Genomic DNA, 21,435 nt, shown 5'->3' on the forward strand with positions numbered 1-21,435 from the left:
CAAAAGAGTTAGCTGATTTATACTGGTGAACTTTTTATTTTGTTATCCTGTCTCAGCTAAAATGAATAGTTTGAATGTTATCAGTGTTAATTTTTTTTGGGAAAAAAAAATGGGACCACTGCTACTTACTTTAGGATATCTTATCCCATAATCCCAAATCTGCTTGCAAACACTATAGGTAGCTGAAATATTAAAATTCCATAATCAGCATCTTATGTGGCAGCTCCGTGTGAGGCAGTTGATAAATTGGCTATATTTCAAAGCAAATGCTAGGAAAACTAAATATTCAAAATGAAAGTAAATCGCTTTGAAGCTAATTTCTGGACTAGGGTAATCTTCCATTGTTTTGTTTTCTTAGATGGTTTTTATTGTAAATAAAAAAAAACTTCATGAGAATTTTAATATGTCAGAAAATGGAAATACAGTTTACTACAGGACGTGGTTTAAGGTTTGGCAAGATCATGTGCAATTTCCTTAAATAAATTTGCTCATATATGTGAGTTGGGGTCAAATTAATAAAACGTGCCTGTGACTCTTCAGATACTGAGCTGTTTGTTTTGCCTTAGACAATGATTTAAATATGGTAAATATTTAAATTCACACAGAGCTCCTAAAATATAAAGCTTGTGGCAGTAGAGTCGAGCTAGCTGGTATTTAATCCTTCATTCTAGACAACTGCCTGTAATAGGAAGAAAATACCATAATATACCAACTTTATATCAGAAAGTAAAATTTCTTTTCAATAATTCTTGCTTAAGATTTCCTCAATATTTTAACTGTAATTTATCGTGTTTATTGTGATCCTATACTGTCCAGAAGGTCACCAAACACATTGTGGTAGCATAGGAAGTAGGATTGCCCAAGGTTTATGAAGTCCAAGTTGATGATAAGAACTGTGTCCATCCTTGTGGTGTCTGTTATTGTGAGTTGTGTCAGGCTCCTTGTGTGGAGGAGACAATGAATGGAGCCAGTCTGCCCCAGGGAGGTAAAACACTGAAGGCTGTTTGCATCAAAACTGGTCTTACCTGGCAAAAATAAGATTGGAAAATAAAGTGATTTCTTTTCCAAGCTTAGTGTGTGGACTTTGCAGGGTTGGAATTTTCCCAGCAAACAGAGGGAAGAGGGGAAGGGCAAGAAAAGGGCAAGGAAAGGGCAAGGTGGGTGGGAGGAAATAAGAATTTTGTCTTAGCATGTGATGGTTTTGTTGTAGTCACTGCCACCTAAAGCAAGCAGTGATTGAACAGCTACAGAGGCCTGTAAAGGTGCCCTCAGGATTGTAGCTATGGGGTAGGTGTGTTTGGGTTATTGTAGAATCTGGGAGTTAAGGGAGCAAGGGCATTCTTTGGTCTTGCCAGTCAGGTCCCATTCCTGGGGAGGACATTATAAACTGAAGCTCTGTGTCTGGGAAGCATCTCCCAGGGGCTAGGAAACAGCAGGTGTTACTGATGCCAAGGGGCTTTAACAGCACAGGACCCAATGTGGTAGCTTCAGTGAATGCCCAGCCAGTCACACTTGAGTGTTCACTAGTTAAGGTAAGCATTAAGTTAAATCCCTGGAGTTGCCTCAAAGTTAGCCTACAGAAATTATGCTAAGCAAAAAAATCCCATCTTGGATGAGTAGAAACTATAAAAGTCTCATAGATACTGGAACTTTAAAAAAACTTTTCTTGCACGTTATTGCGTGGAAATGCTACAGAATCAAATAATAAAAATAAATATGTAGATATGTGTTACAAAGAAAGTATCTATTGCAAACTGGTAAATACATGAACTGCTTTAAAAAAAAAAGTCTTCTCAAAGCAATTAGCATGTTGGTGAAACAGAATGAACTTCAGTGTTGAAAAAGATTTCTGTTCTTCTCTGTGCTCTCATATATCAGAGATCAATGAGGTAATACTATTCAGTGGGAAGGGAGCAAAGGCCCTTATAGGAGGGTGTCTTTAACATGGGGGCTTATAGCTTATGTCATAAGGAATTAATGAAATCACAAATGGCATAGTTGTAAGTTGATGTTGCTACATTAAGTTACTCTTCCATTGGTTAAAATACATCTGAACAAAATAAAGCATATTTTTACAAGACTGTGGGGTAACCCACTATTCAGCAAAGGTTAGGTAATGCATCTGACAAAATATGAGCCTGTCATGCAGAAGCTGTTGATTTGCCTGTGTTGACTACTGTTCCACATGCTTTAAACCATGGAACATAAGACTGCTATTGCTGGAGAAATCTTTCAAGGACAAGTGGCAGAATGTGGTCACAAGCAGCTGGGAAAGAAAACAGTAAGACTATGTCAGGTGGTGCTCTTGGTAGTCCTGTGTCTGAGAAGCTGTTTCTGTGGGCCTGTATGTGGAGGTGCAATGCTTCTCTTGAGAATTAAGGTCTTTATGAAACATGGTAAGAATGCTCATATGAGAGAAATGTAGAAGAGGTGCAGATGGGATGACTGCAGCCTCTCTGGATGTGGTTAGTGTAGTGGCCGTAGAGATCGTAAAAGATCCTCAAGTGAAAGGTCAGTGTCTTCTGTCAGGCTGATGATAAACATCAGCTTCTGCATATTTTTTGTTGCTTTGTTCATTCTCAAAAGTTTGACAGTATCCATTTAATTCCTTACCATCCATGTAGCTGAGATACCTCACTTGAAACAGATGTCTGCTTAAAATGTCTCACGCTGCTTAATTTAGCACCTTCTAAAGTGACAAGATGGAGTGCAGCATATGGTAACAAATCACAGTAAAATATATGGAGAATTTCTTTTTAAAGAACAGTACCTTGCATTTTGGAGGGGCAAAATGGGGGATTTGCAAAATCAGTCTTCTTGTTGTGGCATTAGCCAGAGAAGGGATAGTGACGCTCTCCAGCAGTGGAGAATCTCATAAACAGTTCCAACATCAGAAGTGTCAAAAATTGCTTTTGGTGGGGGTAATGCTGCCAGCTTGAGTGACATAGCTTACTGTGATGCTGATTTCAGTCATAGATTTCAGTAATTTCATGGTTTATAAATTCTGGACAGTTTGAAGAGGCCTTTGTATCTTGAATGTTTGTGGATACCTAGGGTACCTGAGGATGCTCAAAGTGATAATATTTTCTCCCCAGTATAAGTGGAGGTGCCATAAGCATCTGTTGCCACTGGCTCCAATTCATTCTTTAGTGAACAGAGAAATTTTATTTTTCTGTTATTCCTAGAAAATATCTGCTCTGTAAGTCCTACATGATAGTCTTTCATTCTGCCCACAGATCATGATTTACCTAATTGATAAGGTGCTTCCTGATAGCTACTTTGTCAATAATCTCCGTGCTCTCTCTGTGGATATGGCTGTTTTCCGAGATCTTTTACGAATGAAGCTTCCTGAACTGTCCCAGCACTTAGACACTCTGCAAAGAGCTGCTAACAGAGAAAGTGGAGGTATGTTCAACAGAAAATGCTATTCAGGTCTGTCTTGCTGTTGTTTCATCTGAGCACTGATTTAAAAATACAGTATTTTAAGTGTTTACATGAGTTTATTGTTTAGAATATGTATTTTAAATTTTTAAGATGAAATATGATGGTTTCTGTTAATGATAACCTTCACATAAATAGGTGTACTTCCAGGAAAAAAACAAAAGGAAAGAGCTTTGTCCCACCACTAGCTGTAAATAGAATTGTGTTGACAAGAATATACAAAGCATGGAGTGACAACACTAACACGTAGCTTAGTACAAGGGCTACCTTGGAAAGGTAATTTCTTGCCTTAGCTCAAAATAGGTGTCCTCTTACTGCTCTGTGTAGTTGCTGGCTCATATAGCTGCTCTGGGAAGAGTTACAATGTGAGAACCAGTGGGGGCTGGTTAGTATTTCTTCACCTGGATCCTTACCAATAGACAGGTACAAAACTCAGAAGTATATCTTGGGTTCCTACCTGAAAACTGGCTTTGCATTGTGATTTTTTTTTTTCCTGGCATAGCATTCTGTCCAGACTTACAGCTCTTTTATTTGGGAATGTTCTGGGGAGGGTTGTTAGTTGATTTGGTTTCTTTTTCAGATTTGGTTTCTTTTTGGGAAGTTAAATGCACTCTGAGTTCCACCTTAGAAAAGATCTGCTGCTATGATCCATGTGTCTATGCCCAAACTGTATAAAAAACAAACAAATGGTATCAAGGAGATATTTACTGTTTGAAGGTGTTTTCACAGGCTGGCCTCTCTGGTCATGGCCTTCAGTTCATCAGTTGATACTAGGATGCACAAAGTGTTGTCTGAGCATAGCAAAAAAGTAACATTCTAGAGTTTCAGCCTGAAATGCTGCATTTTGTTTGAAACTTAACAAGTACACCAGGACATTAAAATAATAGATATGACTTTACAGAGACAGTCTCCTTCACCTTATCTCTGTGTAGATAAAGAATTATGCCATCAGTTGGTGAAAAAATGCAGCATTTGGAGCATTTGATGGGGAAGTTGGTGGATTTTTTTTTTAATTTTTTTTTTTTTTTTGAAAGAAGCTTTTATTTCATATGGCTTAAAAAAGTGTGGTGGTGTATTCCAGGGTTTATAGTCCAAAGCCAATGATGCTGCTTAGTTTTTTGCAGTGCAGCAGAATGGAAGGTGACTATATAATTTTTCCATTGTTCTCAGCGTATCTTTGGACAGCTGCAGGCTAAGTAAGTTTTGAGCAATAACAGAGGTGCTAGAATGTCTGGTGGATTTTATGATGCAGTTTATACTCCTTGTAAAATGTTAGTAAATTGCAGTTACTTCAAGTAACTTGTTTTTTGCTTGTTTGTTTTTTTAACTTCAGGAGGCTATGAACCCCCACTAACAAATGTCTTCACAATGCAGTGGTTTCTGACACTCTTTGCCACCTGTCTGCCTAACCATACAGTTCTGAAGATCTGGGATTCAGTGTTCTTTGAAGGCTCTGAAATTATACTGAGAGTAGCTTTGGCTATCTGGGCAAAGCTAGGAGAGTAAGTGGTCATTTTTATCTGATTTTTCTTTTCAGTATGAGCAATGTTTAATTTTTGTTTTCCTTAAGATGTTCTCAATTCTAAACAAGACACAATCTTTCAGGAGAATGATTGTTTTGAAAAAGCTGCAAAAAGGACCTTTATGGTTTCTTAAAAATACGTGATTCTAACATCATGTCAGAATGGGCATGATAATTACTTGATCCTTTTTGCAGAAAATGCCTCCAGTAACATGTTGGAGTTGTCTGTGTATATTGTCTTTGTGCTGTGCTAAAAGGTTGGACTTTCCTGAACATAAACCTCTGAAGGAACTGATAAATATTCTGTATAAAGGCACCCAAAGAGATTTGAGGGTGACCAACTAATTTAGTTGGGTACCTGAAAGTGGGGATGTTAATTCCCTTAGTTTCACTTGAGGAGATTTAAGGATTTGAGCCCATTGGCTTTGCCCAGTACAAGAGTTCAGTGTTACTAAGGGAATGACCCTGTGGTATGTGAGTGTTTTCTGTTAAGGCCTGAAAATGAATTTTCCTGATATTCTCTGCTTTTCAGCACATTCCAGCCAAGTTTCTATTGTAGTCCTTTGTGGCCTTGGAAACTCACCACATGGCCAGAACACAAGACATGGTTAGCTCTTCAAACCCCTCTGTTGTCAAAGCAAATATTTGCGTTCCAATGAGTTTACAGTGCTCCCAGAGAAATGAGTTTTGTCACTGGCTTCAGTGGGAGGTGTGAGCTCTGACAGGTCAAGCAGATGTTAGTTCAGCTGGAAACATTTTTCAGCTGGCATCAGCAGCTGCATCGATTTTTTTTTCTTGTGATGCCTATTAAAACTCATCTTCCTTTGTTCTCTGAAATTGAACCACTGGGTTTTATGTTCAGTTCTGTCCTTGGAGGTTTCATTTCCTTTTTTCTTTCTGAGTAAATTAGCACTGCAGGCCAGTTGCATTGTAAGAGGATTTGTTTAGTACATTTAATTTTTAATCTGAAGAATAATAATTAGAATAATAATTTCTTGAGAGCTTTTTTAATATTCATTTCAGTTCAATGAATGAAACTTGCATAAACCATTTGCATTGGGATTAAGCTGTATGTAGTTACACAGTGTTTTAGATAAAAAGTTCTTCCAGTGGATCTCTGTACACTCAAAAGTTATAATTGTGAATGGTACAATTAATAACATGATAAAAAGGAAGTTACTACTTTGAAGATTTTACTGTAAAACCTAAAGAAAAATTAAACGTGTTTTAAGAAATTGAAAGGAACAGAATCAAGAAATATGTAAGAATGTGTCTAAGAGAAATAAGTTGATCACACTGCACATCTTGTAACTGTTGTTTGTGGGGAATGGGAGAAGCTCTGGTAAAAGACAAGGCCCTGTTTATGCTGGGAGAAGATTGTGGTATTTCTATTTCTCTTTGTCCAACATTAGAACTAGAACGGGGGATTTAAAGAGGTGTGGCCAGAAATAGTGTTCATAGTCTCATGATCTTCATACTTCTCAAGATTCATTCTCAAAATGAAAATAGGGTGAGAAGTGCATTTTTAAAATGTAGGTGGCTCAATCGTACTTCTGTTTTGAGGGAGGCTGAAGGAATGGGGAAGTTAAATATAGGTGCAGTAGAGAAAGCAGTGTGTGGAGGTCATGAGAGACTGAAGGTATCAGCGCAGGTAAGCCATAAGTTTGTGATAATTGGCTACATACCTACTGTTTATACTACTTTTAATTTGGTTTTAGCTATGTAATCATTATTTTACCCGTGTTGAGATTTCAGGAGTTTCAAAGCTCAATGGTTGTTATGTGCAGTTGCTGAAGATCAAGGGAAGCTGCTTCTTCTATTCCTTAAGAAAAAAGGCAGTGTATTTTTTTTCATCATTCCACAATCTGGGTTTTAGAGGAGACGCTACAATATGTAGCCATCAAAGCAGTTCCTTGGGATATAAGAAAAACAAATTTTTCACTTGACAGGAGAGATGTTTAGCAGCTGACCCTGATGTGTGTAGCACACCAGCTCACAAAAGCATATTACTCATATTTTTTTCCCTCTAGATGACACTCTGTGTGTTTAGAATGATTCTGTGCTTTTAGAAATGTAAAGAAAAGTGCAGAAAAGTATCCAATTGAACCCCTCCTTCCCAAACAAGGCAAGCAAAAGCATTCTACCAAAGCAAACAAACAACCAAAACCAACACTGTCGCCACCCCCAATTTAGAAATAGCATTCACAAATATGATGAGTGAATTTTCCTTTATTGTGCTTTATGTTAGCCTAATTATTTTTTAACACAATGACATGTATGAATGCACCTATTCTTAATTTATTCCACAGAAATGGTTTCTGGCCAGTGAATATCTTCCTGTCTGACAAAGTTCAGACAGTGAATTTGGCCATTTGGTGCATGGTGAAGAATGGATGATAGATAGTAATAAATCTTTATGCTCCCTTTTTGAGCTGATAAGAGAACCCCTCATGCTAGTAGGAGGCAAAATGTATTGATTCTTGTGCTGTAGAAGTGAAAGGGGCAGAGGGAATAGCTTGTCTGGAGATACATTAATCTGTTATCATGAGGAGTCAGGACAGTAAGCTGTAGTCAGTGCATCTTTTTACTGCTGCAGCTTTTCCAATGTTGTGTGCATAGTTTTATTATTTGGAAGTCTAGGCAGAACTGCAAATAAACTGAAAAGTTAAGCCGTCTAACAGAAATGCATATTTTATGATGACGAGAAAATCAGTTTTGTTTTGAGCATGTAGAATCATATATAAGAGTCAAATAAAAACTAACATGTATTTTGATGTAGGCAAATTGAGTGTTGTGAAACTGCAGATGAGTTTTACAGTACTATGGGCAAGCTGACCCAGGAGATGCTTGAAGACAGTCTGATTGACAGCAATGAACTTATGCAGGTGAGTAATTGTAACATAATTAATTTTTGTGTTTTCTGTGTTGATTTCTTCTGGTCTTGATTTCTAACAAATTACATTTTTCTTCAGACACTGCAGAAACCTAAATTCTCCTAAGAATAAAAGTTTCAGATAACAGATTTGAGCTAGCAATGAAACAAGCAGATGACCTGCAGTTAGAGCTAGACTCTTACTTTTATATGAAATGTAGAGAACCACCAGGTGTCATTTAATAAAAATTGATTCTATGTTGACAGCTGAGTCTTTTGGGATATAATGCTCAATTCCATTTACACAAGATTTGTCCCCATTTTTAGGGTGTTCAGCAGTCACCATTTTTAGGATGTTCTTTTGCCTTATTTTTATGTTTTGGTCAGTTTTTTATTAGACTGTGTCCTTTCCATTCTGCAGACACTGTGGGAAATAAGGGTTTATGAAGTGAGAAGTGTATAAAAAGTCCTTCATGATTTTAAAATAAACAAAACATGAACAGTCAGTAGTGTACTGTAAACAAAGACATTTGTAGATAATTGCAGTGCCTGAATTATTAAAGCATATGCCATTGTATGAGAACAAAGACCCACATTGTTCTGGGAAAAAGCCTTTATTATAGCAGATAAATTAATTAATTTATTTACAATTACACTTATTCTTGTGATACTTTTAAGGTGTCTCCTTAGATGCTTTATAAGGACTTAGTGCTACAGTTCTGGAACTTTCCTTCGATGAGTTAGAGCATACTGATCAAATGGGAGCAGGTACAAAAAACATAATTAACCTGAAACTTTGTACCTGACTTAAGGGAAGGAAAAAAGTCAGTCTGTGAAGCCACAAAAGTTTAATAACAGTTGTTAGCAAGTGACTTCTATTACCTATTGTTGGAAGACTGTGTTAAAATGCACTGTTTTCAGTTCTATTATTTTGGTCACTGTTTTTTTGTCTAGTGAGGAAGCTCTAGGAATGGGGGAAGTGAGTGTTGTGGCTTTGTTTTGCTTCAAAAATGGAAATGCAGCTGGTCAGAGGTGCTCACAAGCTTTTAAAAAAAGTGTTCAAGTTCTTCACAAGTCAGTTCAGAGAGTGAGGATGTGTAAGGAGGGCAGCACAACTGACATCTTCTCATTTTGTTTCAGTTCCTAGTCTCCAGTGTGGTAGAAAATCAAGATGTGGCACTTATGAATAAGAATCATTTTGGGGAAGCTGGGCTGGTCTTTTGTGACTCTGTGAATTTCTTTCTTTGCTGCTGTGTGTAATAGAAGATAAGGCATGGGTAATTTACTGGTTGGAGGGATTATTTTATTTTTTTTAATTCTTGCAGTTATAAAAACGAGCAAATTAGCAATCTTTTTGTGCTTCAGCAAAAAACGAGTATTTGGCACAGTACATATGTGTGTTCATAGTCTGTGTGTGTATTTATGGCACTGACAGGAGTGCTAAGATAGGATAGCATTGCCATTGATAAGGAGAATGTGGCAGGTTTAAGTTCTGTGTATGGAGGAGCAGTGTGTGTGGTTTATGTGTGTCCTCTCAGTCGCAGAAACCACAATATAGTTTGCAGAGCTTTCTTCAAGTCAAAGGCAGGCACTGGCAGTGTAGCCATCTCTGAGGTCTCCACTCTTTACCCTAAGTGGAAAGAATAAGGAACTACAAGATTTACCATTAGGGCATATAAGTGCTACTATGTATCTAGTTGAAGAAAAAAATTAAGAAATATGAACCATTGCATTAACGAAAAGATCCAGGCTGCTTTAACATGCTGGTTTTTAAATTGCTTTAAGCTTTTTCAGAGAAGTCATCCAGAGATGCTTTGTTTTCTTTTTTTTCTTTTCGCTTTTCCCCTAATAAAAATCATAATTACTAATTTACATCTAGTATTTTTTACAAGATGGCTCGAGGACTAGTATCCTACTGTGGGGAAAGGATTATAATATCCCACTCTGCCTTCCCATCACATTTCAGAAGAGCTCGCTGGTGGCAATCATCTCACTTCTCTTTAGACTTGCATAACACTTACATGTGCATCTAAACTACTTGTCCAGGCTCACTTAAGCCAGTGTAACAGGCACTTCTCAACCAGTGGAAAACAAATTGTGCTCTAAGAGCCTTGTTTCTTTTAGGAGTTAGAGGAGGGAGGTACAACTGGTCCTTCAAGGGAAGTGTTGACAGAGCAGATGTCTAAAGTAGAACAGGGGACTCATGTCCTCATTCTTTCCACCAGCATGTATAGTTGCTGCAGTTTTATTGCTCCCATGCAGACAGTACCTATAGTTAGGATGGGAGCCTTAAAACTTTTGCAGATTTGGCCCTTGTGTGACAAAAGCTCTTAATGTTTTACTGAGGAGAGCATGAAGGCATTGGAGGAGCAAGCCAGCCTACAGTTTCCTCCTTTTTCAGATTGAACAGTTTGGGTCAATAAAGGGTAAGTGCTGTACACATCAGATTCTAGGCTGGGTATGTATTGGTTCCAATATGGGGACAGAGGGCTGTACATCAGGTGTCTGCAGACATTCTAAACACAGTGTGCTAAATTGAGTCTGTGCTTCCATGCCTTGTCAGAAAATGAGCATTTTTATAACCAGCTAAGCTGATTCAGTTTGTACACCCAGGAACATTGCAGCACAGAGGACAGAAGCCAACTGGAGGAGAGGCATCCCTTTGTATTTACCAGAACGGAGGGGAACAGGGATTAATCCTTCTGAGGTACTCTAGCATTTTGGACTATCTGCCTAGGCAGCTGCCCTGATTTGATGGTATTCACTATTAACTTGCTACTTGAGTAGCCCTTGGTTTGTTTTCTTTTGGGTTTGTTTTTGCTTTTGCTTTTTGTTTTGTTTTCTTACTCAAACTGAAAAGAAAGAAGATCCTTAAACCAGTGAGGGGCAGCTACGGAGATAAGTATGTTTGATAAGTTGTCTGCAAAATGGCTTACCCTGTTTGGAAGCCACGGCTCATCACCTCCCATATGGTGTTCTACTGAGGGTGTAGACAGCTTTGCATTTTTAGAGTAAGGCAAAGGATTGTCAAATGATTTGAGGTGAGAATAGAGGGGTTTTGTCCTTGTCTCTTTTCTTGTTCCCAGGATCTGTCCCTTACGTAAATAAAATGCTAAGTTTGGCTGCATCATGCTTTTGTGTGTAGGCTATTTCTCTCTGGGACAGTTCCCTAGAATTAACCAAATGGCATCCAAGGCTGTGTGATGACTAGAAAAAGAATGCTTTGACTCTGAATTGTTGCTGGGGGGATATCAGAGGTGTTGGCTGGCAATATTTTTTTTAAATTTTCAGTGGAACTGGCACTGGCATAAAATTTGTTTTGTGGATCTCTTAGCCAGGTGGTAAGCAAGGCCTGCAGTTATAACCTAATAACAATAGTTAAGCTGAAAATATGTATGCTAAATGAAAGAACTTGTACGAGATGTGGAAGAGACACAGATTGGAGACAGGCAAAAGCTAAAAGCATAATCTGAAACAGTAGGTACAAGGAGCAAATGGAGGAATTGGAGTAGACTGCTTCACTTAAAGGGTAACTGGCATATGGAACAAGTTACCTGAGAAGGACATTGACGTAAGGAGTAGAAATAAATTCCAGACAAACCTCTGGAGAGAATTGAAACATATGGAAAAAAATAAAACCTAACAGGAAAGTATGGTGGAGATCAAACAAGCAGGCAGACATGTTGGGCTGGAGCTAGGTCTTTCTCCAGATCATAAAATCCCTTTGTCTGGTAGACCAATGGGAAATCTTTGTTCAGGCTCTAGGGAATATTTGTCTTTCACAGTAGCATTGTAGTTTAATTGAGTGGCAAAACTTCAGTTCATGCAATGGATTTTTGAAGGTATCTTCCTTTCCGTAGAGGCTGTGCAGGGCTTGAATTGTACAAACATTCTCACACAGAAGCCTGCTGAGGGGCACTATTACTCTGTCTCTGATTCAGAGAGGACTGTCCTTCCTGCTCCTCAGTGCTTACATCATTGCCATTAATTAAACTTTTTTCCCTCCCTATGTCAGGAAATGTCTAGTACTGAATTCATGTTTGCAATTTTCCTTAGTGTACTTAGCATAGACAAGGCATGGTTCAAGAATGGATTATGTGGAAACTGTTCAGAATTTCCTTTCATCTTAATTGAGGTCATTTGCCTTCAGATGAAAATGTCACTGACTTAAAAGCACAGGAAAAAAAATATATAAGTGAAGATTTACTGTCATAGCTAATGAGAAAATTTTATGTTGCTGTCTTTCAAAAGATATTTAATTTTCAGGATGTGGAAAAGCTTTAATGTTTCAGAGAAACTATGGGAAATTATATATATATTTTTTTTTTTTTCTTCTGACCTTGAGACTTGGCATGAATTATTTGGCTGTTATTTGAAAGTTCTGAATAGTGAACAAAAACAGGGGAAAAAAGGCACTAAATTATGTAGGAACAAATCAGCAGTGATATTGCAATGAATATGATATATCCTTATGCCAGGTTGGCTGGTGACTTACAGCAAAAATAATGCTGAAAGGAAATGCATTTGCAACTATGTATCTTTTTAAACTCTGAGTATTGATGTAAAGAAAATGTATTAGCATTTTGATGACCTTGTTTTAGAAAAACTACTGCTTTTACCCCACCAAATCCCACCTTTAGCCTCAAAACCAACCAGCAATCAAAACTAGAAACAGAGGGAAAGAGAACTTGGTATGTTGGATCATTTCTCTTTAGTGATGATTTTTGTGCTGGCATGATTTCCTTCACACAAGCTCTTGAGAGTCTCAGGTGAAATAATGAACCAGCTAACAGTCCACATCAATGAGCAACTGCCCCTTCCTATCTGTGCTAGTGCTAATACTTAGTTGAATACTTGAGCAAAAGCTTAGGTCTCCTGGAAAGATCCCCAAATCCTAAATGATGCATTCTTGTAAGTGAAATCATAATTAGAGGATGATTTCTGGTGTGCTGTCAAGAAGGGGTTGACAATAATTATTAAATGAATATAGGTGTTGTGAAGGATCCTACAGCTCATGGTATCAGTTCCTTTTTTTTTTTTTTTTTTAACAGAACTGTGTATCTTTCTAGTGAGTCAGTCTCTATTTTTCTTACAGGAAATACTGACTGATTCATTAAACTAGACCATTTTCTTACAGCATGTGAATGTGCAAGAATATGCGGCCTTTAATCCTGCAAGACTGCTGTGGAAGTCTGTTCATGGAAAAATCTTTTGTGGGACTGTTACTTAAAGCAAAAGGTTTTTAAGTTGCCTTTTTTTTTTCACCCCCAGACTGTTTACACCATGGCTCAGTTTCCTTTCCCACAACTGGCAGAATTGAGGGAAAAATACACATACAATATTACTCCTTTCCCTGCTGCAGTAAAATCAACTTCATTTTCAGGGTAAGTTTGAAATGCACTGCTTATGGTGTATAGAGTTATTGTTTACCCTTTGCAGATGAAAAGGTAGGATCCTCCCTTGTGCACTTCTAAAATAGATAAAAATGCTTGGTAATGTTCACATTTAAGAATGTATCTTCCTTACTTCTCTTATGTTCTCTTTTGACAGCAGGTTAGGCAGAACCAGAGACAGTGATGAAGAGAATGACTTAGATGATGAAGACTCAATTGCTAATGCAATTGGCTGTCTTGGACCATTAAGTGGGTTTTTGGCACCAGAGCTCCAAAAATACCAAAAACAGATGAAAGGTAAAAGTGACTTCTTTAATTTTGGAAAACACAGTTAAATCTATACGACCTGGCAGAAATTATTTGCAGTTCTGTCTGTGAAAGCTGCTATGGAAAATGTGTTTTCTTTGCCACAGAGGTAACAGCAGGTACCAAATGACTTGCTCTATGCTCCATGAAGATGTTGTCAAAGCCAGATTGGAAGGTTGTAGGTGTACAGTAAATGATGGTGTGAGTTACAGATTTGGCTACAGTAATAATAGCAAAACAACCCCATAGTGTGGCCCACACACAAAAAAGAAGCATATGTGAAAAAAATTCCACCCTAAATCCATGCATATTTCTGAGACAGCTGTTAAATAGTCAGCATTTTCTGAAGGATGTTCATTTAATAAATGATCTTGATCATTTATTGACATATGCATGGCTAATACTGGAACCTATCAGCAGTGAGTGAACTCTGCAGGTGATTTCACTGCACTTTTGGCCAAACCTTCAGGTTGTTGTATGTTTTGGATATATTCAAAATGTCACCATTTTTCAAATCCTTTTGCATGGAAATTTCTTGACAGAATTGTATGAACACCAGTGCAAATTCTCTACAAGCAGTACAAGCTGCTGATCCATACAAGAAAAGTAATAGCCTTTATGAAATGGTACTGGATCAACAGTGATTTCACAGTATCTTGGGAGAGGCCATTTTTATTTAGCCCCAGTTCAGCACCACCTTACCCTCAAAAAACCCCAGACTGATGTAACAAGTTGCTGTTCACACTTCATCATTCTTGTGTCTTGGTTTTGCTGAGACTGGTAAGCTGCAATTTTCCTCTCGATTGCTGTGGTGTTTTGTTTTTCCCTTCCTGGGGGACTCTCTACCTGCTGCTTCAAACTAGCACTTAGTCAGAACATCAAACTGCTGTTGCAAACTAAGCCAAAGACAAATAAACATTCCTTGAAAAAGCATTATCCTCCTGACCCTGTAGTGCCAGGTTGGTGCATCAGAAACAGCTGTGAAAATAAACTGCTCTGCTGCTAATGCTCTGCAGCTGTTGGTCAGAGACACTCAAGTTGTCTAATCCTCAGCTGCTCTGTGCCTATCCTTTTTGTTGCTGCTAGCAGCTTTCTCCCTGTGGTATTCTGCTTCTTGCTGGTAGCACTAGGTTGCTTGTTTGATCTCATGCCTGCTTGGCTGTATATTATAACTTGCATTTTTGGCCTCTACGACAACCAAGTATCTTTAATAATCTGTTATTGAATTACTTCAGTGGTGGCTTGATGTACTTTTGAATATTTGAAGAGCTATGCTTACAACTTTGCACTGCCTTGTTAATTGACTTTTGTACTCTTTAACCTCCCCTCAAACCCCTGCTATTCTTAAGCAGTAGTGCTATTTATAATACTTCTTATTGTAAATAGCACAGCTTAGTTAAATATACATATTATAATAATTTTTGAATTGAAGGTTACAGTTAAATAAGATGGTAGGAATCAGACTTCCCTTGGAAATAATCTACAGAAGTACAGATACATCTCTCGAATATGCCGGTTTATTCCTCACCTCCACTTTATGCCCTCCTTCTACAGATCAGAATGAAGAACAAAGTCTTGGTTCCAGTAACATTGCAGAATTAAGTCCAGGAGCAATAGATTCTTGCAGAAGTGACTATCAGACTGCTTTTAACAGCATGATGATGGAGCGTATGACCACCGATATTAATGCACTGAAAAAGCAATATTCCAGGATAAAGAAGAAGCAGCAGCAGCAGGTTCACCATGTGTATATCAGAGCAGGTAACACATCCAAAACGTGCTTCATTTCCTGATTTATTGCAAACTAACTTCATCAGGCAAATGACATTATTTTACATTTAACCAAATAGACAAAATAAGAAAGACTGATGATATAACATTATAACAAATGATGACATTAATGATATAACATTAGTAGTAAAGTGGGTACCACTTCATGCAGACAGAAAACAAGAAGGTGATGTTTTTTCTTCTTTTGTCAGGATCTGAAGATGATGACCCTGGGGTTTTCTTAGGTCCCAGGGACCAACTAGACAATGGTATTTAAAAGTGGCTTTGCTGTCTGGGTGCATTGTGTTGATCTCTCTGATTAAAAAAATTAAAAGTCTTGGCATTCTTGGAATTGACATATTGATGCACTGAAAAAATTGAATGCAGAGATGAGGATGCTTCAGATCATGTGGCAGGTAGATTCCTAGCTGGTCTGTATTATCCAAACGCCTCTAAATTCATCTGGGCATGACAAATTATGCAACTGAAGGAACTGGCTTAGATGTTCCATTGTGGCTGGCAGTTTCCTTAGCCATAGTGATATTGTTGTGAGGACTGAGCTGGACATCAGACCCTTATCTAACAACCCATGTTATGGAGTCTGTCTCCCTGTCAGACTCAGCAGTGCCAGGGTTGGCATGAAATGCGTAGCTGAAGGTTTTACTGGGTGTACAGGCTGAACACAGCCCGCCCCAGTCATTCCTCCCTGCTTAGGTGTGTCATCCTTCTAAGTTCACTATTGAAATTCACTATGCAAATGGGTCACTGTGGAGAATTTTTATTTCTCTTCTAGATTGGCTAAGCCTGGAGCATTGGAATACATGGAACTGCAATTTTTTATTTACATGGTTTAGAAGGACTTTTTTTTTAATATTAGTGAAATGTTTGCTTTGAACAGAGGCTGTAGCCAGCAGAAACAGTGCGAACCGTAAATGTTGATTCCCAAGGATGCCAACCCCTTCTTTCCAAACACAAATCTTTCGAATCTTACTAATCATGATACAGGGCTGGATTTGTCATTTAATCAAACTGTCATCTAATCACTAATTCTACTCCTCTGTCTTAATAAGACATGGTTTTATGCATTAAAAGTACTTGAGTTAGTTTTCCGTTTTCCAGTCACACAAGCCTCATGGAGAGGCTTGTGTGACTGACCTCATATGGAGACTGAATTGCCTCTTGCTGTTGGAAGAGAAATGAAGGAGAGGGGAACTATCAGAAGCCAATATTAATGTTAAACTATCAGTTATAGTTCAATTCCAAAAATCGAGAAGCTATTTTTTAAATTATATATTTTCATGGAATTCCTGGCTTTGGATTTCCCCATAGGTACAAAGCAGTGAGGGAGGGCAGAAAATCCTTATATGGAAGGTGCTGCTTTGTGTTCAACTCCAAGACATAAGTGAAATTCAGTGATGATTTTTAAGTTTGGATTGTTTTTTTTAAATAGATTCTGTCCTACAAACCTTTGCCATATCTCAAGAAAGGTCTCAAATTTGGTGGTAGATTCTTAGAACATTAATTTGTTTTGTTCTTTAACAATACTGTGTTTCTTTTGAATGCTTTCTTTCAGACAAGGGGCCAGTTACCAGCCTCCTCCCTTCTCAGGTAAACCATTCCCCAGTGATAAACCACCTTCTTTTAGGAAAGAAGATGAAATTGAATAACAAGTCTCTGAAAAATGCTGTTATTCACATCCCAAGCCATGCTACGGGGAAGATGTCTCCCATTCCCCAAGAAGATCTTAAAACAAAACTGAACTCTCCGTGGCGCACTCACATACGAGTTCATCGGAAGAACATTGCCAGGACCAAAGGCCAGCTGGGCTACGGGGATACTGTAGGACTGATAGATGAGCAGAGTGAGAGCTGTAAAACAAATAGTCCTGGTGCAAAGGAGGAGGCTTCCAAACATTCTGACTTTGCAGAAAGACAAGAAGGTGGTTTGGATGACAGGACTACTCGGAAAGCTGAGCAGCAGTCATCTGAGGCAGACTCTATGGACAGCGGTACAAACATGTCCATGGTTCAGCTAAAACTGGAAGCACTGGAACTCACCTCAGATACCCAAACTGATGTGGAGCCAACATCCCATCAGTCCAGCCAGCCATGTTTATCAGAGTCTTCCACTTCATCCAGAGACAGTGGAAACCTGGCTAAATCTCCCCAGCCTGGGAACCTAAAGCCACAAGTCTTCAATCCTTTTCCCAGTGTCAAGCCTCTTCGAAAGTCAGCCACAGCCAGGAATTTAGGGCTATATGGCCCCACTGAAAGAACACCAACAGTACACTTCCCACAAATGAGCAGAAGTTTCAATAAATCTGCCAGTGGCAGCAGCGGGACAAGGAAGCGATGATGTGCTGGTACTTATTATTTCTAACAGCAACAAAAGAATTTGTATTGCCTTTTTTTTAATGTGTGCATGTGTATGTGCGTCCTGAAGCGTTTCTAATTGCTAGTTAAGTAACAGGGACAAAAGTGGTTACCAGATATATAAATAGGTGTCTTTGAAAATTGTACTTCCATGTTGTTACAGGATAGATTAGTGAAGATGCACTCTGGCACCCTATTGTTAATTCTGATGGTCCTGTGCAAAATAAACATTAATTTGCAATGTGAAGCATACTGTTTTTTAAAGTCTAACTCAGACATTAAATCACCAGCTGCCTTTAACTCCTCAGCCCCCCATGGCTGCCTCCTGTCTAGCTGAGCTCAAAGGACCAATTGTCTAGAGCAGCAGACAGGTGTAACAGTTTTTGTGACTGTTAAGCAGCTTCCCCATCCGACCTCATCATCATACTCTGGGATGTATGGAGAAGCCACGACAAACAGAAGCACAAGCAGCCCTGGCAATCAAAAGTGTCACTTTGTGACATCCAGCTTCAGATATTCTTGAGCATCATTTTGTGCTTCTCTTCCCACAGCAATTCTCTGCTGATACTATTTTTAATAGAAACCTAAACACTGAGCATGAGAACAGCAGACATAAGTCCATCCACAACACAGGTTTGCTCTTTCTCTGTTACAGGTGTACATACATACATTTCTGTTACTTACTGCTGGAGAGTTGCAGCACTGTAAAATTAAGAATTAGGTACAACTGTTTGTATGGTTGTATGATTATTATTCTGACGCATCTTGGCTTCAATGGATTTAAAAGCTATTATCTAGATTAGACTTGTAGTTAAATAATATTTGCCAGCTTAGCAGTAGGTAAAATATATGAATGTTCCAAAGTAGTTTAGGGGTTTAAATTCTATAAATAGAGTGATTAGATACTTAGAGTGCCACTTCCCATTAAAAGCCAACACATCAGCCACTATGTTAGTGGGATGTGCCCTCGGGCTTCCATGTCTTGGTTCCTCTTTGGTGTGAAAGTGATAAACTGAGTATTTATTTCCAAATCAAAAAGCAGAGCTGATAAATACCGTAAGACAAGTATTTATATGTATATAGCAGAGCTAGACAGAGAAACTAAACCTAGATCATTCAACTTCACGATTGCAAAATCAAGTATTTATACTCCAAGAAATTCAGGTTGTTCTTAAATCATTGCAGCTCTGTCAAATGGTATGTACTGACTGTGATTCATTACCTTGATTCCAAGTTTCCTGTGGCATGAAAAGGCCAATATTTTAAACTACAATAATGATGAATCAGCACCATTGTATGTAATATCTTACTTGCTTTAAAAAATTATTTGTTAAATTTGCAAATTAATATATATCATTGTGTATGAATGTATTCCATAACCTATAGTATGAGATACCAGTTTTACTGTATACCATAACTTATAAGCTGTACAATATACTCTCTTCATTGTTGTGGGAACAGTTTTATTTTGCTGTTGTTTCATATAAGTGTATGCATATAAAGTAATATACAACTATGAACACTATAATTATAAAACAGATGTAGGTCTGATCTTGCCCCTGCCTTATTTCAAGGAGATAGTAGTATTGTCACTAATGATTACTTACAGTGCTAAGTAAATTTAAAATAATGTAGAATTTAGTCTCTGATTATTGATTGTATGTGAATTGTTTTTGCACTGAATTAGAAGAAATGGACTTCTCAAAAATTTTTCTGTGAATCATCCTCCCCAGTTTTTCTTAGCTTCAGTGTATCACACAGCTGTATGCTGAACCCATAGAAATAAAAGAACTGTCAGTCTGTAAAACCTGCTAAAATGGTCTAATTATGTGCATGAATTTTCAACATTTTATGAAGTAAGCAGTGGGAAATCAGTAAGTTATGCATGATATAGGTCTGGGGAAAGAACAACACATTCTAATGATTCAGAATGAATAGTAATTCACGAGTGTGCATTCAGGTCTTGGACTGTTAGGATTGAGGTGAAGGAACCACAGCTGCTCAGTGCATTAGTTTGATGATGCTTGCTGCAGGAAATTTTCCTAAAGTACTACTTGATGAGCAAATAGAGTGTCATGTTAGCTACCTCAAAGGTGCATTTCTGTACCTCAAAGGATATTCACTCTCTACCTGAAATACTGTTGGAACATACAGCAAAAGAAACTTCATTGTTTAGTACGGGGACGGAAAATTAAAATGAGGTCCAGAGAACCAGGAACTCCAGAGAAGTTTCCCATTATTTTTCCTTAAAGAATCCCTTGAGCAAATGAGGTCTAGTGGTGAAGCAAGTTGTGCTTGGAAGAATGGCATCGCAGCACTGAGGATGCTGGGAAGTATGATCGTGGGAATCTGCTCCATAAATATTTTGTTCTCTTTGAACTTTCTTGTTCTAATGCTCTCTTCCCTGTGACAAAATGACATTTCTTATTTGTTGAGGTTTTTTAAAATTCCTAGCATTTGGTTTTTGGGGGGGGGGGGGGGGGGGTTGGTTTTTTTTTTTTGTTTTGTGGGGGTTTTTTTGTTTTGTTTTTGGTTTGGTTTTTTGAAAGGATTTTAATAGGCTCATGTTGACTTTTACTTCTGAGCATGGGTTTCACCATCATCAAATGAAAGCTCTCAAAGGACAGGCATTCGATTCCAGTTTGCAGATACTTACAGGTCTGCAAGTGGAAACAGGTCCACAGCTATTCAGAGATTATTAGAAATTGCCTATGCTTTGGGGGTAAAAATAGCAGATAGAAGAGAAGTTTTTCAGAGTTGCCTTCAGCAAAAATTGGTTTCATCCACAACTGCAGCTATTGTGCAAATTTAATGTTATGTAACTCACAAAAATCCTACCTCCATTCAAAGCAACCTAAGTGGTTACTAGAAAGGCAGCAAAACATTATTTCATGCAAAAGTAAAATGCAGCCCTTTACATAGGTATTTCCAACTCAGGTAAAAGCTCGTTTTCAAAATTCAAGACTTAAAATCTCTATCAATTTTTCACAATATCTATTTTAAACAGAAATATTTCATACAGAAATAAGGTGAGTTGTTTCACTGTACTGTAGTTTTTCTTGACCTCCCTTGCAAGGAGTTATCTTGTGCCCATCCATGGGCAGTAGTAGCATCTGGCTGAGTGGCAGGGAGCCAGTATCATCTGACAGCAGCTCCACTGAAGTATGAAGAGATAGAAAACTCATCCAAATGCATCCCTATCCTAGTCAATGCTTCATTTGCTCCAGTTTTGCTTGCTTTTTATTGGCGAAAGATTCATTCAAGGCAGGGGGTTGTCATAGAGGCCTGCCAGTGATTTGAGATGCTCAGTCATGCCAGGTGAGCAGCCTCAGGCTGTGTGCCATCAGCCAGCAGGGACTGGGGAGGTGACTGATTTCTCAGGCAGCCAGAAGCTGCTGGGACACCTTTGAACACCTCTGTGTTAACAGTGGCCTTGGGAAGGTGGGCTCCTTTGTGGGAGGGGTGAGCCCAGCACACTGCAGGAAAATGCATGTGTGAAGGGTCTCTTCTGCACACCCTTTCCCAAGGAAGAGCCCTCAGGGCTTGCACTGCCTGATGGGCTGATACAGGATATTTGACCGGGTTTAGGACATAGAAGTGGTTGGCAGGGTCAGACCATGCTCAGGCCCAGCCTCCCCCAGCCTGCAGGATGCCATTTCAGCTGTGCTTTGACCTACAAGCAGCACACAGCACTTAATGGCTCACCACAGGTTTAGAAAGAACCACAAATGCTTCCAAGTCTTTTTCTGATAAAACTGT

At 38.5% G+C, this 21,435-nt stretch overlaps 1 protein-coding gene across 2 annotated transcripts in view; it reads left to right on the forward strand.

The window, feature by feature from the left end:
• TBC1D30 (TBC1 domain family member 30) overlaps positions 1 to 18,496 on the forward strand; it is a gene marked incomplete at its 5' end in the record, with an annotated part of 51,894 nt that extends 33,398 nt beyond the window's left edge. The window contains 8 exons of one of the 2 annotated variants that reach the window (XM_084205914.1): positions 3,237 to 3,405; positions 4,775 to 4,943; positions 7,743 to 7,848; positions 13,107 to 13,219; positions 13,386 to 13,525; positions 15,089 to 15,295; positions 15,517 to 15,573; positions 16,878 to 18,496. In XM_084205914.1, coding sequence (XP_084062040.1) covers positions 3,237 to 3,405; positions 4,775 to 4,943; positions 7,743 to 7,848; positions 13,107 to 13,219; positions 13,386 to 13,525; positions 15,089 to 15,295; positions 15,517 to 15,573; positions 16,878 to 17,659 — 1,743 coding nt within the window. In that variant the 3' untranslated portion in view covers positions 17,660 to 18,496. The remainder of the gene's footprint in view (positions 1 to 3,236; positions 3,406 to 4,774; positions 4,944 to 7,742; positions 7,849 to 13,106; positions 13,220 to 13,385; positions 13,526 to 15,088; positions 15,296 to 15,516; positions 15,574 to 16,877) is intronic. The other variant, XM_084205915.1, reaches the window with a different exon arrangement.
• Positions 18,497 to 21,435: the final 2,939 nt, after the last annotated feature.

This window comes from Fringilla coelebs (genome assembly GCF_963513975.1).
Source record: "Fringilla coelebs genome assembly, chromosome: 5".
NCBI lineage: Eukaryota > Metazoa > Chordata > Aves > Passeriformes > Fringillidae > Fringilla > Fringilla coelebs.